Source organism: Bufo bufo, chromosome 4 (assembly GCF_905171765.1).
Source record: "Bufo bufo chromosome 4, aBufBuf1.1, whole genome shotgun sequence".
NCBI lineage: Eukaryota > Metazoa > Chordata > Amphibia > Anura > Bufonidae > Bufo > Bufo bufo.
Window position 1 is genome coordinate 44,702,560 of NC_053392.1, and position 19,806 is coordinate 44,722,365.

Genomic DNA, 19,806 nt, shown 5'->3' on the forward strand with positions numbered 1-19,806 from the left:
AACTGTTTGGAACATTCTTAAAAAGAAGGAACGCACCGGTGAGCTCAGCAACACCAAAAGACCCGGAAGACCACGGAAAACAACTGTGGTGGATGACCGAAGAATTCTTTCCCTGGTAAAGAAAACACCCTTCACAACAGTTGGCCAGATCAAGAACACTCTCCAGGAGGTAGGTGTATGTGTGTCAAAGTCAACAATCAAGAGAAGACTTCACCAGAGTGAATACAGAGGGTTCACCACAAGATGTAAACCATTGGTGAGCCTCAAAAACAGAAAGGCCAGATTAGAGTTTGTCAAACGACATCTAAAAAAGCCTTCACAGTTCTGGATCAACATCCTATGGACAGATGAGACCAAGATCAACTTGTACCAGAGTGATGTGAAGAGAAGAGTATGGAGAACAAAAGGAACTTCTCATGATCCTAAGCATACCACCTCATCAGTGAAGCATGGTGGTGGTAGTGTCATGGCGGGGGCATGTATGGCTGCCAATGGAACTGGTTCTCTTGTATTTATTGATGATGTAACTGCTGACAAAAGCAGCAGGATGAATTCTGAAGTGTTTCAGGCAATATTATCTGCTCATATTCAGCCAAATGCTTCAGAACGCATTGGACAGCGCTTCACAGTGCAGATGGACAATGACCCAAAGCATACTGCAAAAGCAACCAAAGAGTTTTTTAGGGGAAAGAAGTGGAATGTTATGCAGTGGCCAAGTCAATCACCTGACCTGAATCTGATTGAGCATGCATTTCACTTGCTGAAGACAAAACTGAAGGGAAAAATCCCCAAGAACAAGCAGGAACTGAAGACAGTTGCAGTAGAGGCCTGGCAGAGCATCAGGCAGAGTTCCAGACTTCAGGCTGTAATTGACTGCAAAAGATTTGCAACCAAGTATTAAAAAGTGAAAGTTTGATTTATGATTATTATTTTTGGTCCCTTAACAAGTGGGAGGCACATATGCAAACTGTTGTAATTCCTACACCGTTCACCTGATTTGGATGTAAATACCCTCAAATTAGAGCTGACAGTCTGCAGGTAAAGCACATCTTGTTTGTTTCATTTCAAATCCATTGTGGTGGTGTATAGAGCCAAAAATTTTAGAATTGTGTCCATGTCCCAATATTTATGTACCTGACTGTATGTATTGTAGGCTTGCAATTCTTAGTAATTACTTACTTAAACCTGACCAAACAAGACTCTAGTAGACATCCCAGATATAATAAAGTTTAAATCACAAAATCATGAATTATCTAATAAATAATACAAACCGGATTCCAAAAAAGTTGGGACACTATGAATAAAAACTGAATGCAATGATGTGGAGGTGCCAACTTCTAATATTTTATTCAGAATAGAACATAAATCACAGAACAAAAGTTTAAACTGAGAAAATGTACCATTTTAAGGGAAAAATATGTTGAATCAGAATTTCATGGTGTCAACAAATCCCTCAAAAAGTTGGGACAAGGCCATTTTCACCACTGTGTGGCATCTCCCCTTCTTCTTACAACACTCAACAGACGTCTGGGGACCGAGGAGACCAGTTTCTCAAGTTTAGAAATAGGAATGCTCTCCCATTCTTGTCTAATACAGGCCTCTAACTGTTCAATCGTCTTGGGCCTTCTTTGTTGCACCTTCCTCTTTATGATGCGCCAAATATTCTCTATAGGTGAAAGATCTGGACTGCAGACTGGCCATTTCAGTACCCGGATCCTTCTCCTACACAGCCATGATGTTGTGATTGATGCAGAATGGGGTCTGGCATTATTTTGTTGAAAAATGCAGGGTCTTCCCTGAAAGAGATGACGTCTGGATGGGAGCATATGTTGTTCTAGAACCTGAATATATTTTTCTGCATTGATGGTGCCTTTCCAGACATGCAAGCTGCCCATGCCACACGCACTCATGCAACCCCATACCATCAGAGATGCAGGCTTCTGAACTGAGCGTTGATAACAACTTAGGTTGTCCTTGTCCTCTTTGGTCCGGATGACATGGCGTCCCAGATTTCCAAAAAGAACTTAGAATCGTGACTCGTCTGACCACAGAACAGTCTTCCATTTTGCCACACTCCATTTTAAATGATCCCTGGCCCAGTGAAAACGCCTGAGCTTGTGGATCTTGCTTAGAAATGGCTTCTTCTTTGCACTGTAGAGTTTCAGCTGGCAACGGCGGATGGCACAGTGGATAGTCGTTTAAGGGCCCGGAGATCATGGGCATCCAGTATGGTTTTACGGTCTTGACCCTTACGCACAGAGATTGTTCCAGATTCTCTGAATCTTCGGATGATGTTATGCACAGTTGATGATGATAGATGCAAAGTCTTTGCAATTTTTCGCTGGGTAACACCTTTCTGATATTGCTCCACTATCTTTCTGTGCAGCATTGTGGGAATTGGTGATCCTCTACCCATCTTGGCTTCTGAGAGGCACTGCCACTCTGAGAAGCTCTTTTTATACCCAATCATGTTGCCAATTGACCTAATTAGTGTTAATTGGTCTTCCAGCTCTTCGTTATGCTCAAATTTACTTTTTCCAGCCTCTTATTGCTACTTGTCCCAACTTTTTGGGAATTTGTTGACACCGTGAAAATTGGAATCAACGTATTTTTCCCTTAAAATGATACATTTACTCGGATTAAACGTTTGATCTGTCATCTACGTTCTATTACAAATAAAATATTGACATTTGCCATCTCCACATCATTGCATTCAGTTTTTATTCACAATTTGTTTAGTGTCCCAACTTTTTTGGAATCCGGTTTGTATAATTTTATTCAATAATGTAATAAAAAATAATGAAATTGTCAAAGAAAATTCAATAAACATCCTGAGTGTGATAAATTTTGAAACATGGGACTGCACAAAGTCCAACGTCACAACCAGGACAATGGAACCTGGTTTCTTTTCGGATTTTCTTTCCATTGCCATCTCTCTTTGAGCAGCAAACCATGCACATCCTGGTAGGTGCTGCCTTTTTTGCGGTTGGCGGGATGTAGTCCACAACGTTAACAGCACGACGTCCAGGTCTGTTCACAGCTACTGATGGCGTCTGGTGGTTGACAAAAATCCGCTCAACCACCTTCCATATAAACTCAGAATGAACAAGAGGCTTGTCACTCTTTGCTCTGTGCAGGATATATGCATTGCAAAGGCTAACACGACTTGCGGCTTCAGCACATCTTTCCCACCTTTTGTGTGGACCATGGCAGTAGAGGTATTGTGCACAGTACTCATGAGACACACATCCTTCTTGTCTTGCCATCGCATTGCCATCATCTTACCCTTCTGCCAGGCAACCATTTCTCCGGTTTTGAGTTTTTTCTTGGCAAACATAGATGGCAAGTCACGTCGGTTAGGCCTAACGGTACCATATGCATCAGTCTTGTTTTCTAGCAAAAGCTCATACAGTTCCGGAGACGTGTAGAAATTGTCCGTGATCACACAATATCCCTGGTTCAGCAATGTAAATGACCAAATTCCAGATGTACCCAGTGGATGACTCGCAGAGCATGTAGGATTTGATGCCAAAACGCGCTCTTTTGGATGCATTATACTGTATCCAGCTTAGGCGTCCCTTGTAGGCCATCAAACTTTCATCTACAATGACGTCCCTTTCTGGCAGGTAGGTCCGCTGGAAATTGGTCACAATAATTTGGCATACCTCCCAGTTTTTTTTTAGTTTGGGCGCAGAATGCGTGGCCTCATCAAATTCTTCATTGTTCGTGAAGTGGAAATACTTCATGATGAGGGAAAAACTGTATTCTGACATCATGGTGCCAAAAAATGGAGTGGCCAGTAACTTATTGGTGGTCCAGTACCATTTCTGGAGCGGTTTCCCCATCACCCCCTGAAGAATGTTGAGTCCCAGAAACTGCCACATGTCTTCTTTGGTCACCGGTACCCACTTTCTGCTTCTGGAAAACGTGGCATGCAGCGTAGCGGATTGCTGCTCTTGGTAGCAATTTGCCTCCGTGACAACTTCAAATAGAATATGGGGATGCCGCGCACCTCTAATTTACCTACTATGTGTTATAATATGGGGATACTGTTTAGGGGTCAAGCCTAATGGGCTGTTTTACCTTATTTTCTTTGCAGATCCTCCTCGCGATGATTGCTAAGTCCGCTGAGGGTTTGGTTCAGGTTTTGTTGATTTTCTTATTTCTCTTATTCAAGGGGCTCCAACGGTCTCCACTGAAGGCAGTAAAAGTTCTTTTAATAGTCTTATTCAAAAGCTCGCCCCGGCCGGTGGCGTAGCCTTTACTTTTTGAATCTCGCTCGTGCTCACAGTGTGGAGCAGGTGACGTCACCAGAGCTACGGTTCCTCTCAGACACCAAGAAGGGGAGTTCATTCAACGCGTTTCTAGCACTGCGGTGCTCTTCGTCACTGCGGTGCTCCGGCCGGTGACGAATAGAGCACCGCAGTGCTAGAAACGCATTGGATGAACTCCCCTTCTTGGTGTCTGAGAGGAACCGTAGCTCTGGTGACGTCACCTGCTCCAAACTGTGAGCACGAGCGAGATTCAAAAAGTAAAGGCTACGCCACCGGCCGGGGCAAGCTTTTGAATAAGACTATTAAAAGAACTTTGTCTGCCTTCAGTGGAGACCGTTGGAGCCCCTTGAATAAGAGAAATAAGAAAATCAACAAAACCTGAACCAAACCCTCAGCGGACTTAGCAATCATCTCGAGGAGGATCTGCAAAGAAAATAAGGTAAAACAGCACATTAGGCTTGACCCCTAAACAGTACCCCCGTATTATAACACATAGTAGGTAAATTAGAGGTGCGCGGCATCCCCATATTCTATTTGAAGTTGTTTCCTGTATGTAACTACAGCGGAGGTACGGCGCTGTCTGGGACACTGCTGCACTATTGTTATTAAGTAGCGCCGATGGTCTGTGGCATTGCCACTTTGTAAATAGCATTGCCTCCGTGACAATTTTTTCAATTACCTCCTCAGTGAGGAATAATTGCAGGTATGCCAGAGGGTTGTCACGCTCAACATCTACCTTCATCCCAGGTGATTCAGTGAACGGGAATCTTGGGGGGCGCTACCTGGTCCGTATCGCAGTCGATAGGGCACCAAGTGCGCACATGGCTGAGGTCAGGAGCAGGATCATCACCGTTGTCACTTGCCAGATCAGTGTCAGTGTCAGACGACAAATCTCCCCACGACTCACTATCGCTCAGTTCTGCGAGCACCTCCGTGTCACTGTCGCTGTCACTCAACTGGTCCAAAAGCGCTTTTGTAGTAAAGTGGTGCTTTTTTGATGCCATGTTATAAATATTTTATGGGCACAAATGACAGTAAAATGGCAGGCAAGGGGCACTGTACAGTGATCAAGTGTCAGATCTGAGGTGATACAGTGTAATCCTCTCAGATTACAATGTATAACCTCTTTTATGTAAGTGTGTCACTTTTATGTTTACATTTTTGAATTTCCCACCCAGTTTTGCTCCCATGCGCCGCTGCTGCTCGCAGGGAACGGGACCAGGAAGTCAGATGCTGGCCGGCCCTCTCGCCGGCGATCACAGCGGAGGACATCGCTGGATCGCCAGGAGAAAGTAAGGGGACTCCGCTGACAGCTCTGCAATGTTACCCCGAGCGTGACTCAGGGTTACCGCTCCTGGCAGCGAAAATTAACCCCAAGTCACACTCGGGAATACCGCCAGGAAGGTTAAAGGGCCGGTAGCCTAAGTTACTGAACTGACCTTTTGAAAGAAAATTTTTGTCACTGGATGTCCTGGGTTAAGGCTGCTATTAGAATAAAAGACCAGGCGGATAAAATGGAGGATCTTGTGAAGCAACTCGTGCAGGCCAGCACCCAACAGCAGCAAGCACAACAGGAGACCAACCAGCTCCTCATAAAGCAAATGGCCATATAGGTAGAAGCCACAGTAATGAGGAATGCCAGCGAGCACGGCGGACATTATGAGAAGCCATGCAAAAAATGACCACAGAGGATGACTTAGAAGCCTTCCTCACAGTCTTTCAGCGGGTCGCTGAGAGTGAGAGACTACCAGCTGAGCAATGGTGTGAGGGCTTGGCCCCATTTCTCTCAGGCGAACCCCAGAAGGCTTATTATGACTTGTTACTGCAGGATGGATGGGAATATCCAAAACTAAAAGCGGAGATCTCGGCACGTCTGGGGGTAACCGTCACAGTCCGGGCTCAGAGGGTGCATCAATGGGGGTTTAGGAGAGGCAAGCCCCCAAAGTCCCAAATGTTTGACCAACTGCACCTCATCCATAAATGGCTACAGCTGGATGTCTGTTCCCCAGTCAAAATGGTGAAGCGGATCGTAATGGACCGCTTCATGCACGCTCTCTCCAAGCCGGTGCAGTGCTGGCTTGCACAAGGAAACCCGCAGATTGCAAATTACTTGGTAGGCTTGGTAGAGAGATATTATGCAGTGGAGAACACCATAGCTGACTCGGGGTCCCTGACCTCTCCATACTGGAATGCGCGGAGTGACTCTGAAGGTCAGAGGAAGGGACTAAAAACTCCTCGGGAAGGACGTTCTAAGGCCAAGAGCATTCTAGAGCCAAGACCTTCCCTAAGAGAGATCATCTGCTGGAGATGCCATGCCCCGGGACATATGACAGCCCAGTGCCCCCTCAGCTCGGACCAAATGGACTGTTCCGTGGGGAGACGGAGCTCCATGTTTGCATGTAGTGCTGTTCCAAACTCTGGGGAGGGACTGCCATTCTGTTTAATTAGCATTAATGACACCCCCACAACTGGACTTCTGGACTCGGAGAGCCTGGTCACACTCCTAATGGCCTGTATCCCTCATAGGTTGGTCCCTGGGAAAACCTTGGGAGTCACCTGTATTCATGGCGATACCGAGGTTTACCCAGTTGCACGGGTCACCTTAAAAACAGAGGAGGGTACGGTGTCTCACCAGGTAGGGGTGGTGCAGGGGCTGATGTACAAGATGATCATTGGCCGGGATTGTACTTTGTTCTGGGATCTTTGGGCCAGGGCAGTACCGCAACAACGCCCTGCTTGCAATGACAGCCCTGTGCTCATTGACCCTGAGGTGGTTCCTGAATTTCCGTTCTCTGCCATGGTAGGTGATAATGAGGAGGAGTCTGCCCTTGAGGAGATGGTCCCTGACTTAGAAGTATCTCGGGGAAACTTTGGGACCGCCCAACTTTGAGATGAGACTTTAAAAGGGGCCTTAAATAATGTAGGGGTAGTCAATGGGGCACCTCAAGAACGCGGGGCAGACGAAAGGTACCCTCACTTTGCCATGAATGGAAACTTGTTGTACAGGGTGACTAAAACCCGTGAAGAGTTAGTGGAGCAGCTCGTGGTTCCCAAGCCATATAGACGCATGGAAATGGACCTGGCACATCGCCATGTCTTAGGGGGACACCTGGGGGCAGATAAGACCCTTGAAAGGGTTTTACAAAGGTTTTATTGGCCAGGGTGTTACAGAGGAATGAGGGATTATTGTCAGTCCTGCCCTATGTGTCAAGTAACCTCCCCAGTCGCAAATTTTCGCAGCCCTCTAATACCATTGCCTATTATGAGGTCCCATTTGAGAGAATAGCGATAGATTTTGTAGGGCCTTTGGTGAAGTCCTCTAGGGGGCACCAATATACAGTACAGACCAAAAGTTTGGACACACCTTCTCATTCAAAGAGTTTTCTTTATTTTCATGACTAGGCATCAAAACTATGAATTAACACATGTGGAATTATATACATAACAAACAAGTGTGAAACAACTGAAAATATGTCATATTCTAGGTTCTTCAAAGTAGCCACCTTTTGCTTTGATTACTGCTTTGCACACTCTTGGCATTCTCTTGATGAGCTTCAAGAGGTAGTCCCCTGAAATGGTCTTCCAACAGTCTTGAAGGAGTTCCCAGAGATGCTTAGCACTTGTTGGCCCTTTTGCCTTCACTCTGCGGTCCAGCTCACTCCAAACCATCTCGATTGGGTTCAGGTCCGGTGACTGTGGAGGCCAGGTCATCTGGCGCAGCACCCCATCACTCTCCTTCATGGTCAAATAGCCCTTACTTTTAAAGTTTTCCCAATTTTTCGGCTGACTGACTGACCTTCATTTCTTAAAGTAATGATGGCCACTCGTTTTTCTTTACTTAGCTGCTTTTTTCTTGCCATAATACAAATTCTAACAGTCTATTCAGTAGGATTATCAACTGAGTATCCACCTGACTTCTCCTCAACGCAACTGATGGTCCCAAACCCATTTATAAGGCAAAAAATCCCACTTATTAAACCTGACAGGGCACCCCTATGAAGTGAAAACCATTTCAGGGGACTACCTCTTGAAGCTCATCAAGACAATGCCAAGAGTGTGCAAAGCAGTAATCAAAGCTACTTTGAAGAACCTAGAATATAACATATTTTCAGTTGTTTCACACTTGTTTGTTATGTATATAATTCCACATGTGTTAATTCATAGTTTTGATGCCTTCATAGTCATGAAAATAAAGAAAACTCTTTGAATGAGAAGGTGTGTCCAAACTTTTGGTCTGTACTGTATATTAGTTGTAATGGAATATGCCACCCGGTATCCTGAGGTAGTGCTCTTTAGAAAGGCTTCCTCCAAGGTTATCGCCAGAGAGCTGTTTCAGATTTTTTTCCAGAACAGGGCTGCCCAAGGAGATCCTGACCGACCAGGGGACCCTGTTTATGTCAAGGGTAATGCAGGATCTCTGCAAAGTACTGAAAGTTACCCAGTTACACACCTCAGTTTACTATCCACAGACAGATGGCTTGGTAGAACGTTTTAACAAAACCGTGAAGGCCATGTTGAAGAAAGTAGTTTAAAAGGATGGCCGAGATTGGGATTACCTGTTGCCTTACCTGCTGTTCTCAATCAGAGAGGTGCCTCAAGTGTCAACAGGGTTCTCGCCTTTTCAGTTGTTGTTTGGCAGGCATCCTCGAGGGCTGTTAGATATACGTAGCTGAGGAGACCTGGGAGAGTGAGGTCACGCCTTACAAAAGCGTGATTGAACATGTCACTACACTGAAAGAGCGAATAGCTCAGGTAATGGCCATTGTGAAGGTGCATTTGCTCCAGGCCCAAGAGTCCCCGAGCTAAAATATATAACAGGTCGGCCCATCTTAGACAGTTTAGTCCAGGGGACCGGGTTCTAGTCCTAGTGCCCACAGTAGAGAGCAATTCCTGGCAAAATGGCAAGGACCCTATGAGACAGTTGAGAGGGTGGGCGAGGTTAACTATCGGGTACATCAGCCAGCTAGGAGAAAGCCCTATCAGATTTACCATATCAACTTGCTTACGCTATGGAAAAAAAGGGACCGTCCTGAGGCCCCGTGTCTGATGACCCAACCAGACGCCACCATAGAGAATGAGAAGATTGCAGAAGCCCTGTCCCCCTCCCAAAAATACCAATGCAAGCTCCTGTTGCAGCAGAATTGGGCACTTGTTTACAGAAACACCAGGGTTAACCAATGTCGTGGAACATGAGATTATCACGGAGCCTCGTGCCTGAGTAAATTTAAAACCGAATAGGATTCCTAAGGCCCGTAGGGAGGTAGTTTCCAAGAAGTTCCAGAGAATGTTAAAGCTGGGGGTGATTGAGGAATCTAAAAGTGGGTGGTCCAGTCCCAAAGCCCAATGGAGAGTAGCGATTCTGTAACGACTACCGCAAGTTAAACAAGGTATCCAAGGTAGATCCCCTGGGTAGATGAGCTTATTGAGAGACTAGGGCCAGCTCGCTATATAACTACCATAGATCTTGCTAAAGGGTACAAGTACTTGGGATACATCGTGGGAAGAGGGGTGATAAAACCCCAAGTAAATAAGGTGGAAGCTATCCAAGAATGCATTTCTCGGTATTGTGGGATATTATAGGAGATTTTTCCCCAAGTTCGCGGAAATAGCAGTACCCTTGACCGACCTTACAAAGGGTGGAAAGTCGGTCATGATCAAGTGGTCTGCCGAAGCTGAAGAGGCCTTCCAGAAGCTTAGGTCGGCCCTCTGTAGACAGCCAGTCTTGGTAGCTCTGGACTTCTCCCGAGAGTTTATCATTCAGACAGATGCATCAGAGGTAGGGCTAGGGGCAGTGATGTCTCAGGTCACAAATGGGGAGGAACATCCCGTGTGTTATCTCAGCAGAAAGCTGTCCCCAGCAGGGAGGAATTATTCGATAATTGAGAGAGAATGCTTGGCAATTAAGTGGGCGCTTTATTACCTCTGATACTACCTCCTGGGGAGGAAATTTAAGCTGGTATCATATCATGCCCCTCTGAAATGGCTAAGGGAGAAAAAGGGTAACAATGCCCGTGTCACCCGCTGGTTTCTGGCTTTACAGGATTTTAGGTTTTCTGTGGAGCATAGGCCGGGCAAGCTGCAAGGGAATGCAGATGCCCTGTCTAGAATACACTGCATGCTCACTGAAGTTGCCCAGACCCCCGGCTTTGGGCAGGGAGGGTATGTAGGAAGGCACAAGGGACCATTGTTGATGGTAGATACGTGTCACCGAGGTTCCTGACCTCGGTGAAGTAGGAGCCAGTAGTTCAGGTGTGTCAGCAGCGGTAGGTGGTTGACATTTCGTTTATTTAGTATAGCTGTGAATAGCTGATCCGGGACAGCTCTTACTGGGAGTAGTCATAGTGCTGGGTGGGTGATTATTCCCCACGTTCCAGGCCGGGTCTTGACTGGCCTACAAAAAACAGCCAGCAGTGTCAGGTGGGGGTGATTACCTCTCTGACTGCGGAGCTCTGTGGAGGGCTGTGTGGGATCAGAGTCTGAGCTCGAGGTGCTGTGCCTGAAAGACTGAGGACAAAGCGAGGTCCACATACACCCTGTGGGGTTATGGCACTGTGCAAAACCATACCTGTGTGATTCTATAGATACGGGACATAGTTGTTTCTTTAATGTCGGCTGTAGCAAGCTGGTCACTGCCGATTACTGCCGTTTTCTGCCTTATTGTCTTGTCAAGAATAAAAGACAACCGCTGCTTTGCTTTCACCGCTAAAAGGCTGCTGCTGTGTTCTTATCTGAAGGCTCAGTGAAAGAAATAGAAGAAAGATCAGAACCTCTGTATCGTCGCTGTCAGCAGGGATGCAGAACCCGGTAAGTATTGGTAAAAGCAGATAGTAGTTTATTTGCGGTCAACGCGTTTGAAGGGCGAACAGCCCCCTTCCTCATAAAAAACGCCTACACCATAAGCACCCAGTGTACACAGGAGAATTGTTTAAAAGTCACAAAAAAATAAATAATACAAACAGAAACCAGTATAAATTTCATCACCCAATATAACACATCAAATAAAATTATACTTGCAACATTGGCTAAACCTTGGCATATTCTACTACAGGATCCCTATTTGGCTAAATATTTTCCCTCTACACCCAAAATGATCTATAGAAGGGCCCCAGCCATCAGAAATATTTTGGCCCCTAGTAAACAGCATACCAAGATCTACCAAAATGGTATATGCAGACAGCCTCAAAAGACAGGGAGCTATAAATGTGGATCCAAGCGGTGCCTATGTTCAGTGGCGTTCCCAGGGGAGGGCAGGGGGGAGGGCGGTCCGCCCCAGGTGCCGGCTCTCACGGGGGTTCCAGGCCCAGAAGCAATGAGCGCTTCCATCAATACAGATGGAAGCACTCATTGCTGGAGCGCTGACACCCACATACTGTGGCGGGGCACGGGAGCGCATAGTTCTCTGCCTGCCCTGCCGCCGGTCACCGCCATAGGCTTCAGGACTAGTAGGGCTGAGGCCTATGCGGTCGTGAAATGCGCGATGACGTCGAAATATTATGGTGGGATACTGTGTGGGGGCAAATTATTATGGGAGGGATTACTATGTGGGGGAAATAATTATGGGAGGGATTACTATGTGGGTGGCATATTACTATATGGGACAGTGTGGGGGAAACTACTGTGTGGGGCAAATTACTATATGGGTGTAGTGGGGGGCAGTGTGGGGGAAACTACTGTGTGGGGGACACTATTGTATGGGGGCAGTGTGGGGGAAATTACTGTATGGGGGCAGTGTGGGGGAAATTACTGTGTGGGCCTGGGGGCAGTGTGGGGGAAATTACTATATGGGGGCAGTGTGGGGGAAATTACTATATGGGGGCAGTGTGGGGGAAGTTAATGTATGGGGCAGTGTGGGGAAAATTACTGTATGGGGGCAGTGTGGGGGAAATTACTGTATGGGGGCAGTGTGGGGGAAATTACTGTATGGGGGCAGTGTGGGGGAAATTACTATATGGGGCAGTGTGGGGCAAATTACTATATGGGGTAGTGTGGGGAAATTACTATATGGGGGCAGTGTGAGGCAAATTACTATATGGGGTAGTGTGGGGAAAATTACTATATGGGGCAGTGTGGGGGAAATTACTATATGGGGCAGTGTGGGGAAATTACTATATGGGGCAGTGTGAGGCAAATTACTATATGGGGTAGTGTGGGGAAAATTACTATATGGGGCAGTGTGGGGGAAATTACTATATGGGGGCAGTGTGGGGGGAATTTCTGTGTGGGGGCAGTGTGGGGGAAATTACTGTGTGGGCCTGGGGGCAGTGTGGGGGAAATTACTATATGGGGCAGTGTGGGGGAAATTACTATATGGGAGCAGTGTGGGGAAAATTACTATATGGGGCAGTGTGGGGGAAATTACTATATGGAGGCAGTGTGTGGGAAATTACTATATGGGGCAGTGTGGGGGAAATTACTATATGGGGCAGTGTGGGGCAAATTACTATATGGGGTCAGTGTGGGGGAAATTACTATATGGGGTCAGTGTGGGGGGAATTACTGTATGGGGGCAGTATTGCTATTGGGGAGGCACTGTAGGAGCAATTCTATTATTTCTGGGGACACTATATAGGGATTATTGCCTGAAGTACAATATAGGGGACATTTGGGGTAATTTATCAAACTGGTGTAAAGTAGAACTGGCTTAGTTGCCCATAGCAACCAATCAGATTCCACCTTTCATTTTTGACAGCTCTTTTGGAAATCCAGTTCTACTTTACACCAGTTTGATAAATGACCCCAATTATGTCTACTGGGGTCACTATTTTTTCAGCAGTATAGTACCTGGGGCATTGGGGGGAACAACGGGCACAGTATTGGGAGTGGCAGCAGGGTGACACTGTGGGGACACCAGGATGGGGTTTGATGGAAAAATGTAGAAATCTAACATGTCTGTGTTACAAACTCTGTAGAGACGAGATGCGGGTGAAAGAATTTGTCATGGCGGTCTAACGGAGGAGAAGAGGAAAGAGAAGGTCTACATGACAGGAGATGTCCCTGGATGTAAGAGGTATGTGGTCAAGTATTGGGGGGGCCAGAGAAAGGACCCGCCCCGGGTGCCAAACACCCTGGGCACGCCACTGCCTATGTTGCAGAGTAATCACACATAATCAGACCACCTTCTCTTCCAACAAAAACTGGAACACTTTTACTATAAAACACCATATGACGTGTCAGTCTAGCTATGTAATTTATCTTATTGAATGCGGTTGTGGCCTTCAATATGTTGGTCGCACGACACAAGCACTACATTGTCGTGTGAACCAACACAGGTACAACATCCAGAGACAATATAAAAAACATAGTGTCTCTAGACACTGAGCGTCCATGCCCGACAAAGAGAAACATTAGCTAAAAAATTACTCCAATTAATTACATACCCGAAAACCTGCTCAATAGATTCAGTAGCCTCCAAAAACGAGAAGTATACTGGATCTACCAATTGGATACCCTTTACGCCACATGGGCTGAATGAAACCAGTGAAACTATCTTTTAATGTATTTTTTTACATAATCCAATAATTTATATTATTATACTATTTGATATACTATTATTACATTTTACCTATACTACAACTATACCTAAGATAGACCAGAAATAGATAAATTATAATAGACCAATATACACAGCCTTTGATTATGTTTCCTTTTTGGACTAATTTATCTCTATCTACATGTTCTATCTACTGTAACAATTATAATTTTTTATATTAATATTGAACCTGAGACATTCTAGAAACAAATATGATACATTGTTGCCCCTGCATGGATCGATGGACACTTGAAACCCACCGCAGGCCACAATGAAGGATTTTTCACTAAGCTATTCACATAAAAACGGCACATCCGTTTCTCCTCCCCCAACCACGGCCTGCGTGCCAAAAAACGTGCTTTTAAAAATGTAGCATGTATGTTTTAATGTAATAGTCCTGAGGAAGGGGACTGTTCGCCCTTGAAACGCGTTGACCGCAAATAAACTACTATCTGCTTTTACCAATACTTACCGGGTACTGCATCCCTGCTGACAGCGCCGATACAGAGGTTCCAATCTTTCTTCTATTTCTTTCACTGACCGCTTCATCCCGACGTCCGCATCCCCGGCACCGGTAGGAACCCAGGCAGCAGCGCAGGTACTTCGTAGGCTGGTTGGATAATTACCAGCGAAGCGTAATATAACTGTGGTGACTGGTCACAACAACAAAGGGTAAGCGCAACTATTTTTGATGTTACTATTCTACTACCAAACAGCACCGCACCTGAGGCGCAGCCTCCTGTCTTTCTTTCCTCTTACTTAATGTATCTGAAGGCTACCATTGGGGCAGATCCCTACAGTGTCTAGTGCACAATGGTTGAACTTGGTCAAGCAAATTTGTAAGTTTGAGAACACTCCCTAAAACAATTCTAATTGTGGTCTAGATAATATATAATATATGTGCAACGGGTCAGATGTACTATGACAAAATTGTGAAAGAAAAAAAACTGTCATCCATGCCATGGACTAGATTTGTTATCGTTTTAGAAATTTTTTGCGCCTTACTAGACACAAAACAAAAGTTTCTAGAAATGGGGAGGTGACTAAGTGGAGTCCTAAAATTTACTATATGCGCCCGTGTTGAACATGTCAAACAAGATGCATCAAATCTATCACACTGCATGCACCACTTAATAAATTTGGCGGTCTTCTGCCTGTGTTGGCTAGGTTTATGCTCCCTTAAGAAGTGTGCCAGTACAAAAAATGCTCCCTTAAGACGTGTGCCAGTACAAAAAAAAAAACTTTTAGTGCCATAGTGCCCCCAGTAATAATAATTACCCCAATAATGTGTGCCTGTATAAAAAATATCCCGTTATAATGTTTGCCAGTACAAAAAATACCCCTTATAATGTGTGCCAGTACAGAAAATGACCCCTTATAATGTGTGCCAGTCCAAAAAATGACCCCTTATAATGTTTGCCAGTAAAATTATTCCCCCTTGCAATGTGTGCCAATACAAAAAATGCTCCCTTAAGATGTGTTCCAGTACAAAAAAAATACTTTTAGTGCCCCCCAGTATGTTTTTTTTTTTCTTTTTAAAGTCCCTTTTACATGGGCTGCGAATCAATGCAGTCATCGAGAACGAGCCCTTTTAGGAATACTCGTTGACAATAACTGCCCCCATGTAAATGTACCACTGATTATTCAATGAACGAGCACACTTTCGTTGTGTGATTGCCTCTTTAATGCAGCACCATAAATCAGACCATCCTGCTGCTCATAAACAATGAATCTGTATGGGGAATGAATGATCGCAGTAGATCATTCATTCCCATACAGAGGAGAAGACTGCAGCATGCAAATGATCTCCTGATCAGGCAATTATCAGGAGCGAACGATTCGTTCCCGATAGTTGCCTGTGAACTGGAGATGTAAAAGGGCCTTTATTCTTTATCTTTCACATGACAGTAGTAATACTAATCACTGACTACAAAACAGAACTGCTGCTGATTGCCGCAATACCCCAGCATGGAGCCTGTACGGTTCCCTGGTATGGGGCCACATGGCCTCTGTCAGATGACGTATGTACAGAGCTATTCTACCCAAGAAGCAGTGCATGTTGTTTTGCCTAGAAAATTACTGATAAATTCTCTGTATGAAATTGGAGTAAAGCGAAACATGAACAGCAGGTAAATGTCAACTGTCTAAACCCAACGATTTCTTCGGAAATCGTTGTGCCACACGAAAATGTATTTTGTACTTGACATAACTTTTTATGAAATCCCTTACACTCCTAGGATTAAAGGGGTTTTCTGAACTGTAACACTCTGGGAATTTTTTTTTGCCACCAGTTGGACATAACGTTGTCATCCTGCAATAACAAAAAGCCATAGCATAGAATTTACATGACATATAGTACAATATTTTATTTGTAGCAATAGAGTCTTCTTGTCCATATTGACGTTGTTCAATCACACCCTACAAGCACTATGGACACAGCAAACGATTAATGTGGTCAAGAGATGAGGATCCCGATCCTGAAGTCGCACCCCAGAGGCTTGGCCTAGCATGGCATTTGTGCTGGGGGGGCATCAAGAAGTCATAGTGTCTTGTTCAGGGTATTTAGACACAGGTTTAGGGCAGCCAACAGAATCTTTGGCCCAGGTGAAGGAAAGTCTAGCAATGGCTCTGGCCAACACTACTCACCCTATGCAATAAGTGGTCAGTAGGATTGTTATACAATAAGCGGTGGATTGGCCATAGACCATACTGGGAAAATTTCTGATGAACCAATGCCCAGGAGACCACCCAAACCCTCCTCATGGCTGCTGGCCAGGCAAATAACAGCCAGACAACCACAGTATAAGTTAACACTGGGAGCATCAGGCAAGCGGCAGCAGGTGGCCTCCTGATTTTAACTGTATCTCCTGACACTATAGGGGGCATTTTTATTGCTGGAGGCACTATAGGGGGAATTATTAATACTAGAATACTGGGGCAAATATAGGGGGCATTATTACTATTGGGGGTCACTATAGGAGGCATTATTACTATTGGGTTCACTATGGGGAGCTTTATTTCTAATGGGCGTACTATGAGGGGCCTTATTTCTAATGAAGCTACTCTGGGGAAGCATATTTCCACTATAGGGAAGCACTATTACTACTTGATGCACTAGTATTTGGGGGCATTGGGGAACACAACAGACACAGTATTGGGGGTGGCAGCAGGACGACACTATTGGGGCACCAGGATTGGGAGTTTGGGTTTAAAAAGTGGGGAAGACGATGGAAAAGTGAGGAATCTGTGTGCCACACTCTGCAGAGACAGGACAAGGCTGCAAGAATTCATCATGGCGCTCTTGGCCGAATGGAGAGAATGATTAAATAGGTATGAGGTATTGTGAAAATGGAAAGATCGGCACTCACAATTATATGGGTCACGCAGGATATTAGTGATTAGATTAAAATTTATTCACAATGATATAAAAAAACTAAAAACATAATAAAATGTAAGTATTGGCCAATACTAAAAATTGCTGAGGATAATTGGTTCGGGAAAGATAGGTTGTCCCAGATAGATGGAGGCTGGAACAATTTCCCAAATCAATAAGACTCACATAAGAAAAACACCAATTAATATCAATAACGTGAATATACGGTAATCCTTTGTCCAAGGTTGTCACAATGGGTCAATTAATCAAATATTAACTGTGTGTAACAGTTGCTGTTTCACTTTAAATACCCAGATGCAAGATAGCTGGATGGTTTCTCATTTCTAGTGATTAATCTAATCACTAATATCCTGCGTGACCCATATAATTGTGAGTGCCGATCTTTCCATTTTCACAATTTCTATTTGGTAAACGGGGGCTTACAATTGATCGTGCACCCGGCCAGAATTCCCTACACTGAGTAGAGCCACCCATATTTGAATCGAATCAGGTATGAGGTATGTAGTGCTGTATTTTCCTGTATGTTTGGTAGTGCTGAAAGACCAGGCAGGATGTTGAAGGCAGGGTTAGCTCAGTGTTCTGGCCAGTGTCTCACCTCCTCAGGAGGACAGAACATGGCAGCTAGCTCTGGCCACTACTATGCTGCACTATGATATTGCTGACCCTGTGTTGACACTGCCTACTTGTGTTGGCCTCACTTGCTTGTGTTGTCCCTGCCTCCTGACAGTTTGGACCTGCCTACAACACATGGCCACTGTTAGTCTTTTACAGGGCTACTTTAAGTTTCTAGTCCACCCCTGTATACAGTAGATAATAAAATTGAAGAATGACCCTCCAACACTACTACCACCACTACCAAGTTGACAATAAACTAAACTGTAGTAAGGCAAATAGCAAAATACCCACTTTTACTTGAAGAGCAATCAAGGGTCTCATAGTAGCTTCACATAGCGATCAAAGAACCCGCAACTCGAAAGACCATACTTTGACCATATTTTGTATATTGTATTATGTTATACCATATGTAGCCATCTTAAGAAATTTCAGAGCTAAGAACCATTTATTAATTGATTTATAGAACCAACTGACTACTTACTCTTCTTCCATCTACAGTATATAACCTCTTCACAGTGTATTGCAAGAGATCTGAGGCATCCTCGAGAAAGGTCCTGAAGTTCCGAGCATTCCTCCGATTGAGGATGATAGACCGTCTAATGGTCGGATCCCCATTCTTTACTAGAACAAGTTTCTTCCGTACTTTCGGTACCTGTTGAAAATGAGTTGTAGAGTATTCCTCGTCTGGGTCCTCATGCTGACCTTGCCTTCGGGCACTGACTGGACGACTGGCTCTTTGATTTCCCACTTTGCGTCCAGCCATGGGTTGCGCATATTTTTTGTCAGAGCATATATAACTTCCTCCATCTTGAAGCTGCTCTAGTCTGCTTATATTATGAGTACCCCGAGGAGTAGTAATCGTCCGAACCCCAAACGGCAATGGAACTTTGTTTGAAAGGTCGTCCATGAGGGCACTAAAACTTTTGAAACTGCGACGATTAATGGCCATCCTTACTCCGCTGAACTGAGGATCTCCGCTCTTGAAGAAGGTTATTTTCTTCGCTGGGGTCACTTCAGAGACTGCATGAGATCGAACCACTGGTGGAAAAGGCTGATCTGAACTGGTTGGAGGGGCTGAGTAACCTTCTGCTGTAGATGGATTCATTCTGGTGGTTAATCTGGAATTGGGATTTACAAAAAATTGTGATTACTGTCATATCAGTTACAAAAATTTATATCCAGATGTCACAATGAAATGTCAAGATAAATTATTGAGATACACCTCTCCAGCCCCCGTGAAGAATGATTATCTTCACATCCACAGCATTCTACTGCCCGCCACACTGATGGAATTATAATCAAAATATAAATCACAAGAACTTCTCTCTTTTAGGCCTGGATGTTTAACATGGTGAGTATGAAGTTATTATTTTGGGCAGAATTTTTTCCCTTTTTTAGTTATCAAAATTATTTTATGATTCTTTTTAACCCTTCATGAAGAGGTCATTTTTGGCCTCCAGAACAAACAAACCTTTGATTTTTCATTAGTTTTGTCATTCCAAAACTAATAACATGTTCTCCGCATTCATAGGAGGAATTTATCATGATGAGAATATTTACATAGTAACATAGTAACATAGTATATAAGGCCTGTTATCCTGCAAATTGATCCAGAGGAAGGCAAAAAAAAAAACTGTGAGGTAGAAGCCAATTTTCCCCACTTAAGGGGAAAAAAATTCCTTCCCGACTCCAATCAGGCAATCAGAATAACTCCCTGGATCAACGACCCCTCTCTAGTAGCTATAGCCTGTAATATTATTGCACTCCAGAAATACATCCAGGCTCCTCTTGAACTCTTTTAGTGAACTCACATCACCACCTCCTCAGGTAGAGTTCCATAGTCTCACTGCTCTTACCGTAAAGAATCCTCTTCTATGTTTGTGTACAAACCTTCTTTCCTCCAGACGCAGAGGATGTCCCCTTGTCACAATTACAGTCCTGGGGAAAAATAGATGATGGGAGAGATCTCTGTACTGACCCCTGATATATTTATA

General features: G+C 44.6%; 1 protein-coding gene across 1 annotated transcript in view; it reads right to left on the minus strand.

The window, feature by feature from the left end:
• Positions 1-19,357, minus strand: part of RP1L1 (RP1 like 1) — a 69,563-nt gene extending 50,206 nt beyond the window's left edge. The window contains exons 1-2 of the mRNA XM_040429826.1: positions 19,284-19,357; positions 18,294-18,930 (exon numbers count right to left, since the gene is read on the minus strand). Of these exons, the coding sequence (XP_040285760.1) occupies positions 18,294-18,930; positions 19,284-19,357 (711 nt within the window). The remainder of the gene's footprint in view (positions 1-18,293; positions 18,931-19,283) is intronic.
• Positions 19,358-19,806: the final 449 nt, after the last annotated feature.